This window comes from Accipiter gentilis, chromosome 6 (assembly GCF_929443795.1).
Source record: "Accipiter gentilis chromosome 6, bAccGen1.1, whole genome shotgun sequence".
Classification (NCBI taxonomy): domain Eukaryota; kingdom Metazoa; phylum Chordata; class Aves; order Accipitriformes; family Accipitridae; genus Astur; species Astur gentilis.
In genome coordinates this window covers 16,207,783-16,219,811 of record NC_064885.1, presented here as the reverse complement: position 1 = coordinate 16,219,811, position 12,029 = coordinate 16,207,783, and the positions used below count along the sequence as shown (strand labels likewise).

The 12,029-nt window shown below is 37.1% G+C and overlaps 1 protein-coding gene across 5 annotated transcripts in view; it reads left to right on the top strand.

Moving 5' to 3' along the window:
• ARMC8 (armadillo repeat containing 8) overlaps nt 1-12,029 on the top strand; it is a 79,565-nt gene that overhangs the window by 22,830 nt on the left and 44,706 nt on the right. For all 5 annotated transcript variants that reach the window (XR_007506281.1, XM_049802153.1, XM_049802152.1 and 2 more), the window contains 2 exons: nt 11,442-11,584; nt 11,685-11,782. Coding sequence is in view for 4 of the 5 variants with exons in the window: in XM_049802153.1 (XP_049658110.1) it covers nt 11,442-11,584; nt 11,685-11,782 (241 nt within the window). In the remaining variant the exon portion in view is untranslated. The remainder of the gene's footprint in view (nt 1-11,441; nt 11,585-11,684; nt 11,783-12,029) is intronic.

The following is a 12,029-nucleotide window of genomic DNA, read 5'->3' as shown; positions in this document are numbered from 1 at the left end:
ATCTACCCCTTTTATGGAAAGGAGATGGCAACTCTTCCCTGTTCACTTTGTCTGTGCAACACCATTTGTTAAAGAGACAATAAAACCCAAACCATTCTTAAGCGTGAGGGGATGAAGCATGCCTGCAGTTGCTCCTGCAGACATGTGAAGAAAGATTTCTAGTTTGAGGCCTAGAGAGCAACTCTAGAAATGATAGTGAGGTGACAGATATGAGGCTGGCAATATGATTATTTTTTGTGGTTTGGGTGATGAACTGGACTTTGATATGCCAGATAACCTGTCTTAATGTGTGATAGGATCTTTGTTTCTAACAGGAATGAACAGTGTTAAGAAACCAAGCTGGGAGGAACAACAAAAAAAGGCATAAATAATTTAAGCTCCAAAAAACCTATGCCAATTTTGAGTATCAGATTTGGGTGTTCTACCTTTTTTTCCTAGACTTTAAATACTTACCAATAAAGGGATTGAAGCCTTTTTTTAGGATAGCAAAATTGCATTTTACAGAAGACTAGTAATCTGTTAAGTTTCCCTTGGTCAGTTGATATTCTGGGGAACAAAAACATTTTAAAACCAGAAATAAAATAAATATATTAAAATATATAATAAAGCCCTAGGTCTATCGGTAATCATTATATGAATTGTTTTGGCACAAGATGTCAGTTAACTGCAGAAGAAAGTGTGTTGTGTATCTCTTCTCCAGAAGAGAGACCTGGTGTGCTTAGTGATGCACAAAATACAATTACGATCCTCTTAGCTTGTTATATCTTTTATAAAGTAGTTTTTGGCAAGATCATGTCCAAAGTTAGAGAATAGTATTCTACTCAATACTATTCAAGTTCCGATCTCCACTTTGCCTTGCAGTGATGGTACCTTTTCAACTTGGTCTGTTTCAGTGGGAAACTGTGGAAACACAGCACAAACATGAGATGGAGCTGGGTTTTTTTTTGCAGTTGTGGGTTTATTTCTTAGAGAAGGGTTGCTGAATATGCAACATGCTAGCACCTTGTTGTCCTAATATTACCTTCCATTTTAAACATAATCTCATGAGGTGATGACTTAGGTTCAAATGGGCATTCAAGCTTCACACCTGTGTTTTGAGCTTTTTTCTTTATTTTTGCTTGGCATCTTTCTCATCTGAAATTAGTATTTCTGGACTAATCTTGTCCCTAATCCCTCAGTGCTCAGTAGCAACTCCTTTCTTGCCTTCCTTTGACTGAAAACTTTTGTTGGTAGAAGTGCAGCTTTTGTGGCTTGCATCTCCTCTTTTGTTGCCTTGGGATCAGGACTTTGTCACACTAATGAAAATGCCTTTTGTGTCTCTGACCCAGGCAGTGTATGTAAAGATGCAGGTGAAAGCCAAGCTGATTTAACAGGTCTCTTCTGACAGAGGGTTATCTCACAGAACCACCCCTCTATGCTTCTGATCATATCCTACTACCACTTCTTGTGTTGATGTTTGTGTGACTGCACAGAAAACTGCTTCAGTTCAATAATTACAGAAAACTGCCTTTCACAAAAAAGCAAGTATTGTTCTGTTGAGTTAAAAAAAATGGACAGAGGAGCACAGACAGGAGCGAGCAAGACTGCCCCATAGTAGTAGAGAAAATGTATGTACATGTGCACCTTGCAGTGCTGAAAGGCTGCTGTTGGTGCCAATGTGATGAATCTCTACCAATGGAAGTATTGAAAAACAGGCAAGACAGTAACTTCAAATGATCTAATGGTTGATGATTCTGCCTTGGAGCAAGGTCAGTGACTAGAGGATCTGTCAAGATTCCTTACAGCTCTGGTTCTGTGATCCTCAGTTCCCACTTAATTGACCTGCTGACTGCAGAAGTTGTAAGGTAACTTGGCACTGCGTGACCACTGTTGGTGGTGTTAATAAGAAGTGTACGAGTTACCAACTATGCACATCTTTTGAAACATTCATGACCTCTGGCATGTTACCAGCTTTCTTTCAAGAGTTCGCTCAATACATTTGGACATAGCTTTACTAGCCCTGTCATGCACATTATGAGGTGTTTTGTCCAAACTTCTCAGACATCCTTACAAGGGCAAGGCAGAGTTGTTTCCTGATGCCCTGTTCTGTTCTTGGCTGCACTTTGCATTGGGATTTTCTGTGCCATGTATTCCATAGGGTAGGGATCTGTGCCCAGCCCTAGTGGTTTGCACACTTAGGTGAAGGAGCTTCATCTGTGATGCTGGTATTTTTAAAGGCTTCCTTTGCTCTAGAGTGGTGCAAGAGCTGGAGAGCAGAGGCCCTAATAGGCCTCCTGCGGTTGTCCTTGCTTTTTTCTTCAAAGCAGGTCAGGAGTCAGGGCCTGTTTACATAATTACATGTCTCTATGGGGAATAACCCTCACCATGAGGGTTATGTATAACTGGAACAAGGTATACTTCTAATCCAGCTACGAAGTACATGTGAGTCAAGGCAAATATTTGCAGTCAGCAGAATTGTATTAGAGCTGTTTTTGTTTAAAAGCTGCACAGCCCTCTATCTGAAGTGCCTTTTCTATTAGCAAAAAGGAAGTTGCTAATATAAGCTGTACTTCTAATGACACCTTTCAAATTGTGTATTTTTTTAGAATTTTAAGTTTCAAGTTTAAAAACATCATGTAAAAGGTAGCTTTATGATACCTCATGGTACCTGTTCCTAAGGAGCTGTAAGAGTCAAATCTGTAAAAAAAGTATTCAAAAATGTATTCTTGACATCCTCTTTCATATGCAGATACTGAATGTTGGGTGGTGATATCAAATGGAGTGGGAATATAGTGTAGCCATTTTGTATACAGTGGAGAATTTAAAAATGTAGGTGAATGGGAAGTCAAAACATAGCTTAATTTTTGTTTTAAGGTTGCTTAACATCCTTAGACAAAAACCTTTTAAAATTGGTTTGTCTAAAGGAACAGTAGTTTTTCAGATGGTGGTCATAGGCTGTCTGAGTCACTGATGTTTTAACATGGAAAAAATATTTCCACACAGGAATTTCTGGAAGACTTAGAGTAAAGTTTGCATGTTGGTGGTTTATAAAGATAAATGGAATGAACAGTTCAACGATGAACTTATTCATAAGAGATCAGTCTTGAGCAAAGTGGTAAGATGGTTGAAACAAGACTGGATGAAGATGTTGCTTTATATAATGCCTATTAATACATTTCTTGTAAAACAAAAGGTGTGTGTCATCTCAAAAATAGTCTTACTTGATGAAGGCAACTGACTTAGTCCTATAAGATATTTGAGCCTGTGTCCCACTTTAATACTAAACAGAGTCAGTGTAATTCACTGTGTAAGTTAAAAAGCTTTGAGTGTTATTAGTGTAAATTTACCTCTGTCGGGCTTCAGGGGTTGTGTGTTGATCTCACTTATTCTAGCATAAATGGCTGCAAAGAAAGGATGTGTTTATTTTTTGCTAAATGGCTTGTGGAGTGGTCTTAGCGGGGGGAAAAATAGAATAAATTTAGCTCATACAGACTGCAGATTTGACAGTGGTAATGCACTTGGATGTGATTTATTTTTTTTTTTAATCTAGTAACAAAGAGGAGAGGCCATACTGTAGCAACTTCAATATCCTTCAAGTTACTCTAAAAGTGTGCACGTGAACAACTTTAGAGAGCTGGTAGCACCTTGGATTAAGAACTAGGAAGAGGGTTAGCAGAGTGTTATATGCTGAATGAAAGTATTCATGTTATAAAAAGGTGAATCAGACTGCACTGGCTCAATGTAGAGTAGCAAGAGTTATTTTCAAGTGAAACTGATTATTAAAGAGAAAGGTGAGGAAAAACTTGATCATAGTCCTTATTTTACTCTTACATGAAAAATGTGGGGGGTTTTGGGTTAACAAAAACAACAAGGTTTTTTTGTTGTTATTGTTTGGGGTTTTTTGTTTGGTTTTTTTTGTTGTTGTTGTTTTTGTTGTGTTTTTTTTTTTTTTTTTTAATTTAGACCTCTTACAGCTCGGTAGATATTATAATGCTCCAACATTGGATTTAGTTAAGTGAACAAAAATCAGATTGAGTGCAAGTTATGTGATGTATATAGAGCAAATCATAGAATATTAATGTAAGTGAAGATGTCTAAGCATGAGAATAAATTACTAGAGCTGTAAGCTGAGACTTTTTGTTTCGTTCCTAAAGGAAAAGCTTTCTTTTCAGCTTACTTCCCTACTGCTTGCAGCACTGTAATACTGTAGAAGTAGAAGGGTGTTTTTCTCTGTAATCCACGTCAGTGGACTGTTTGTGTTACTATCTCCTTTACAGATATTTAAGTAGTTGGAACACTTTTAATAGTATAGTTCAAAGCTGAGTCCTTCCATCACATTTCTCGACTTGGCTTTTTTGAAAAAACTGACAGGTACTATTTGCTTTGTATGAAATTTTTCAGAAGCAGTATCTTATCTTTGTAGGGTTTGGGTTTTTTTTAGCTTGATAGTAGAGTTAGCCCACGCCCCTTGGATCCAGCTTTTGGAGATTCTGAATTAACTTCCAGAAGTGAGACTATGACATCTCAGTTTAGGATACATTTCTCTGATTAATAGTCATAAATATTGCTGATATTTTTGAGTCCTTGTGTGTAAGAATCCACAACTATTTAATTTTTCATTTCAGATATTTTACAGAAATTATCCTGTGTACTTTTAAAATGATACTTAATTTTTGCTTTGGAAAATTCTGTGGCCAGTGATTGCTTCCTGCTACGCTCTTCGAAAAGTAATGCTTAAAATGCATTAAAAGGAGCGTTGTTTTTTTTTAATTTGTATATTGTCCTAGCCTGTTTGATCTCATACTTTAATTCAGTTCACAGTTTGGGATTGATGTTCACTGGCACTTCCCATGTGTTCAGAGGTCAACCTCTATGCATGCATTAACTTTTTATTCAATATTCTGTAAGTCAACAGTAAATAATATGCCTCAGTAGTACCTTCGTTTGTATATTCATTGTGTATGTTTCCATGGTAGAGTTTTCAGGCCTTCTTGCAGAGAACTGGAAGACAAGCGTCTTCCAAGATAGAATAAGGAATCATGATCATTCCAGCAAATAGTGCATTCATCTGTTTTGCAAGGGGACTAATAGTAAATATTCAGATAATCATGATTGAATTAAAGCTCTTACTTATTCATATACTTTGATAAAAGGTATCTTAAGATTCATGGTACTATAACTTGAACTTTTACCCTGAAGTCTTTTTCCAGGTGCCTGCTTATGGGGCTTGATGAAGTGCTGAAAAGGTTCTTTTACTAACGGCTGAGTTTAATATCCTCTCCAGGTATTTTAAGAACTTCCAAGATTTTTGCGACAACTTGTAGGTGGGATGGAATGTCAATGAGTAAATTTCTGTTATTTTTAGCAAACTGTGAGGTCTGTGTTCAGACTGGATTGATGAGGTCTAAATCATGCAAGTCTGTTTTACAGTGCACATCTCTGATGCACCACACCCATCTCAATCTTCAAAAGAAAGGAAAATCTAAACTGTTTATCTTCCTTGCTAAACCTCTGTAGTTACCATTTGTTCAGCAGCTACTTTCAAGAAAAGTTTTCTATTAGAATATTGCATGGTTTTCCTAGATGAATCCCTATTAGTTGTTAAGAATACATCATGCCTCCAGCTGACCTTATTTTTGTTTCTAGGCATAGTTGTTCATGGAGTTCATCGACGTATTTCTCTGGGTCTACTGCCCTACCTCATTTAGATATGATTGCCTGGATACCATTACTGACATCTGAGGCTTTTAATCAGTTAATTGCTCTTAGAAATGCATGGACAAATGGAAGAAATTTTATACTATATGAACATTAGAGGCAAATATCTTAGGGAAGCCTTCTAGAAGCTTGAAAAAGTCTTAAATATTGCATTTTAAACTACTTAGCATCAAACCTTGGATTAATGTTCACGAAGATGTTGCAAGATCTTTCCATTAGCTTTATTTAATTTCCTGTCTCATTGTAATGAGTTCCACTGCAGGATCACAGACTGAAGAGTGAGTCAACAAGAACATTAGCACCTTTTTGCTGTTTTAGAATATCTGTTCTGTGCTTTTGGTTTGTCCTGAAGCTCTCAGTCTCTACTAAAGTTATGGTGGTTCTAGCAGAGCCTTGTTCCAGTATTTCTGTAGATTTGGTAGAAGTTGAATGGCTGGCTGATAAGGGATAAGGCTGGAGATAAGGGATCCAGGTTAAGCAGGGACATTGTGTTCTTAAAAAAATGCGGACTATGAACAAGTACCTTACTAGTATTTTTTACTTTTCCAAAATCCAAATTACGACCTTCCCTTTTATCCCCTGCATGAACGTGCCAATTTTCTACCTTTTTATCTTTATAATATTAATACATGGGAGGAATGTATTATAAACATCTTTGCGGAATTTGTCTATGCTAGACCCTGGAAACAACAAACCAGTCCAGGACGTAGATCAGTGTGCTATCTCTGTTTCTTGTGACAATAGAAAGATGTGGTCTTTGTCCTTAAAGTTTAACAGTAGTTTATTAATGCACAGTTTCATCTTTATCAATTACATAGGTGCTCCTCACTTGAAACATTTTGTAATTTTATAGTTTGTCATTTAATTACTTAATTTTCAGTGTTACTTGGTGTCAGTTCTCTCTTTTAAAGAAAGAAACAGAAAATGTTTTAACATGGATGTCTAGCTCTGTAGAAAAGCTAATCTGAAACACAGGCATATTTTAAAGATCTGGAAAAGGATATTAATATTTCAAAAATTTATTATATGTAAAATTTGAACTTAAATTTTCATCTTCACTAATTATAAAGCTTAGTTAAGGATTTCTATTTTAAACACATAGAAAGACTAGATTATAGTCAGCATGTTTCATTTTCACTCTTTAACATTAATGTAGCTGTAACATCTGTTCCAAGTGTGGAGTGTTAAGGGAAAGAAAATAGCAATTATTTTGTTTGGAAAAGAATAACATTCAGAATTTAGGGTGCTTTTGGATTTTGTAAAAATCCCTTTTAAAAAAATACAAACGTGTTTTAGGACATGACACTGTGGTGCTGGAGTGTGCCCAAAGAAGGGCAACGAAGCTGGTGAAGGGTCTAGAGCACAAGTCTTATGAGGAGCGGCTGAGGGAACTGGGGTTGTTTAGCCTGGAGAAAAGGAGGCTGAGAGGAGACCTTATTGGTCTCTACAACTACCTGAAAGGGGGGTTGCCGTGAGGTGGGTGTCAGCCTTTTCTCCCAGGTAAGAAACAATAGGGCAAGAGGAAATGACTTCTAGTTGGGCCAGGGGAGGTTTAGATTGGATATTAGGAAAAATTTCTTCACCGAAAGGGTTGTCAAGCACTGGAACAGGCTGCCCAAGGAAGTGGTGGAGTCACCATCCCTGGAAGTATTTAAAAGATGTGTACTTGTGGTGCTTAGGGACATAGCTTAGTGGTGGATTGGCAGTGCTAGGTTAATGGTTGGACTCGATGATCTTAAAGGTCTTTTCCAACCTAGTTGATTCTATGATTCTGACTGAACATTTCTGGATACCAGGAACAGGTTATTTATTGAAGTCCTTAATAATCAGGGAGAGCTATTGGTGTGATCTGTACAGGGAAGATGCATCTCAGAGCAGGTTTTCAGGACTTCATAATGAAAATAGAAGGAAATACTCTTGCATGTCTAAATTGAAATCTAGGTTATTGAAAGCTATTTAAAAAAAAAAAGTGACTGTTACTGGCATTTTTTAATTAGTAATTAGATCCAACAATTACATCAGAGTTGTTTCCTAGTATTCCCTAGACAACCCCGTGTCTGAAAGGCTTGTTGAATGACTTGCTAAGCTTCTCAGAAAACAACCAGTGAAAGGATTGGTTTAGTCTTGATTCTTGTTTTGAGGGGATTTCTTGGTTGGGGGGCGGGGCTCTTGGGGATCTTTACCTATTGTTGGATTAGATAATTTTTTTTCTGTAACGGTACTCCTTCAGATAATTCTGAAATGAAGCTTAGCATATCTCCAAGTTAGTAGTGGTCAGTAATAGTGTGTAAGTGAGAGCTTTCTCACAGGAAAGGGACAGATGCTAATGGCCGGTTGTCTTTGCCCCAGCACTCTGGAACGTATTTCCCAGCTCTGTCCATAAAAAACAACCAAACTTAAAGCATGCTGCCAAAACACTTATTTTGGGGTATGGTTGAGGATTTAGGGAAAATGGAGCCTTTTATTACCACTCTGGAAGTTGTTCTATGTTGCTTGATGGCAGTTTGTTCTGTACGTGCTAAATTAAACTACATGAGTCAGTTTCATGTTCCTGCGTAGTAAATAGATCTGCTTACTGCAGTGTAGGTATGGGTGAACCTGGGTATGTTCTTACAGATACCATCACTGAAGCGTTCTAACATTTACACATTTTAAGGAGCAGGCTGAGAAAGCATAGTGAAAACTATGTGCCTTAAGTCTTTCTAAAATTACTATATCATATACTGTATCATTTAAAATATAGTTGTAAAAAGTAACTTTTAATAAACTACTTATACCTGAAGCTAAATTGTTTTGGTAACAGACTTAAAACTTGTTATTCTTTACTCCTTGTGCAGAGATAAAAGATTGTATGTATGTTGTTGCTGATTTCTGTTCTTGACTGGTCTGGGTGGTTGTCAACATGTTTTCTAAATTGCCAACTCTTTAAAGTCAAATCTTTCAGCTTTCTTTTTAAATACTGGAGGGGGGAAAAGTTTAAATTTTGCTGTGAAATAGTGATACTGATTATAGAAGATACATAACTCCTTCTAGCAGTGGAGTTACAAATAGAACATATTGAAAACTGTGGTGCAGCATTAGCTTACAAAATGTATGTGTGTAAGTTAGAAGAGTTGAGAAAAGTCAAGTCTTTGGTGTTAAAATAAAACAGCTGTACAGGTTACTGCAATAATTGATTCATCTTCTGATCTGCTTATAGTAATTACTGTCAAATTATTTTCTTCAGTAAGGGATTTTTCTTGGCAATTAGCAAATGTCAATCAAAGTTAGAACAGTAGATGAGATTGCACTTTCCACATAGTAGCTCAGTGTGCAGAAAAAACATCTTTTCAAGGATGAATTTTAGCCAGGATCACTCAGTGTGTCTGTACATTATCAAAGAAGCTTCTGCTTCCTGTCTATCCTTACGTGATCTAGAAGGCAGAGAACAAAAGCAGCTGTCTATAAAGAAGTAATAGTAATGCAAGGTTATTCTGTCCCATTCACATTGGAAGTGGAATGCTTTTTTTCCTTTGTGATGATTTTGCATAACACTGATTATGCATTTTGCTGCTTTTGTAGTCTTTCAGAAACAGCACTAATCTTTACCTTGGACATAGTGCAGCTGATAATTCAAAGAATACAGTACCCGAATTTGTAGCTTTAGAAACATGTAGTTTAATTGCCTTAAGTATAATTTTTGTTTCTTTTCCAGAAGCCAATAATATAGGTATGGTTAATTTTGAGTTTGCACAAATGATGTTCGAGATATGCTTTTGTGGAACAACTGATAATCTGAGCCTATTTTGCATATCTTGCTCTATGAATATTAAAGGAGCCTACAGTAAAATGTAGAACAAAGAGCAGATAAGCTCTGCTGAGCCAAGTGGCCAGTCTGGGCCAAAGTGCCTCAGGACCATTAGCTGGTCACTGTAAGAAATGAGAAGAATTATATAAATTAAAGGATAATATATATGCAGTACCAAATTGATGTAAATTAGTCAGGAATAGATTTAGACAAGAAATTAGAGGAGGTTTCTAAACATCAGGAATAAATGGCCTTTCAGATAAAACAGGTAAGCAGGGACAAAGAACCTGGGTGCCTTTGTCTGATAAGTTTGTGAATGGAGTGGATTAAAGAAAATGGCAATGATTCTGGAGGTCTATGCCATTCTGAATTTATGCCAGTCTGATCCTTTGAATCCAAAGGAAGTTGAAAGGAGAAAAGATATCTGTGCTTTTGGGGTTGCTTGCATCTCACATGTTAATTCTGTGCCACATTTCAGCTGTTTTGTTTGTGTTCAGGAAGAAGAGACCTTTAATCTCGTAGCTTTCTTCCAGTGACATGCTGTAGTTATGTCTGTTGGCCTTTTACTTTACGTTTCAAATGTAGGGGATTCTAAGAAGCAATTTCTGCCTTATGTAAGTGGGAAACATTTAGAGTGTGTGTTAAAGGTACTCTTCTGTGTTACTGTCGTTGTGGAGCTGCTTGCACTTCCCTTGGTGGCCTTTTCCAGTCCCATGTACCTAAATTGCATTTAGTTACTGTGTTTCTGGTTATTTTTCCCCTTGCCATTGATTTAACAAGTCAGGTTTTGGGGCATTTTGTTCAGGGATCTGTTTAGTTGAGTAACTACTTCTGTCCCCTTCTGCAGTGGGGTGGATTCTGGCTTTTGGCTCCTTTTTGCTCCTAGAGAAGGCTTCAGTATATTGCTTGGCCTTAGGAGAGACCTTTTCAAACTAGACAGAGTAATGTGTTACTAAATTGAGAATATTTTTATCTTGATGAATCTAGAAAAGTGACTGTGTATGTTGCATGTACAGAGGGAATTGTACCTCAGTGTCCAAGCCGTCCTACCTGTTACATTTTTGCTCAGACTTGTATGTAATGTGGGAGCCCTTAGCTAAGCGGTTTTCGTCTTAAGCTTACGCACCACATGAATCTTAAAGTGATTATCTTCTGTGCTGATGCAAGGTAGGAATCTGGTTGCTATCTGGGCTCTTTGTATGACTCAAATGTAGACTGAAAGTGTTTGGTGACCTCCGCTATGAGTCAAGTGCTACTGACATAATCTAAAATATGTTCAAAAGGGCTCCTAGGTATCTTGATACTGTATAAAGAATCCAAATTGATTGAGGTCCAAGGTATGCATTTGGCAAGATGTGTTTTAGGCTTGAAGTGATCCTGTTCAGCTACAATTCAGCTGCCTTTGTGCACATAAAACTTTTCTGGACTTCTTTATATTCATAAGTGATCATTTCTCAGTGTTCAAAACTCAGATTACTCTCAGCCCCCATGGTTGTGCTCGATGATGGAATTATTTTGCAATGGTGACCCAGAAGAAATCACTGCCAAAGATAACAACCATCATGATAGTGGTAACCATGTCCCTAGGTGTTAGGGGAGATGCATGAGGTTCCCTTTCCCATTAATGTCAAACTGCAGACTCATTTCCTTTAATTGAAATTTGGGATCTTCCTGGTATTCTGAAAGACCTTATCTCGGATATCAGTACTGTGACACTACATTTTTAGAAAATACAGTGTGGTATCTTTCTACCATAACAGCAAGTAAAACCTGTGTAGGAACACACAGTGTATAAGGGTTCTTATGAATAAAGTGTTCATCTTACTCTTTTGTTCATTCTTCACCTTTCTATTAAGGACTTCATCTTCTTTACATAGCAGGATTCAGATGCGGTTTTTACTACGCTTAGAAGTTCTCTTCTGTCTGAATTTTCCTCTAAAAATAATTCTATTTCCAGGTTGCTGTATTTACTTCAGCAAGAAACCTCCAGTGCAGAACTGAGAACAGAATGCGCAGTGGTCCTCGGAAGCCTTGCAATGGGTACAGAGAATAATGTCAAATCCCTACTAGACTGCCATATTATCCCAGCCTTATTGCAAGGTACTTTTCCCTTAATGGATCTATGTTAGTAAATGTTCCTAAAGTACTCAAATAAGCAAAGATAATGAAACTGAATAGTAGTTTTTGTCTATATTTATAGGATTACTGTCGCCAGATTTGAAGTTTATTGAAGCTTGCCTGCGGTGTCTCCGTACCATTTTCATCAGTCCTGTAACTCCAGAGGATCTACTATATACAGTAAGCTGTTAGCAAATTATTATGTCCTTTTAAAACCTATAGAGTTGGTGGGAGTGAAAGGTCTCATTGTCTGCAGTAGTAATGAGGACTTGTTTGACCAATAATGTTAGCATTTCTCACCTATGTCTAAGGCATCTGTCTCACCTAAAATTTATAGCAATATTTGATATGAAATGGTCAACAAGATAGCACACTGATAAAGAAAAAAAACGAAAATTTTCAGGCTTGTGTGCAATCTTAAGAAGTA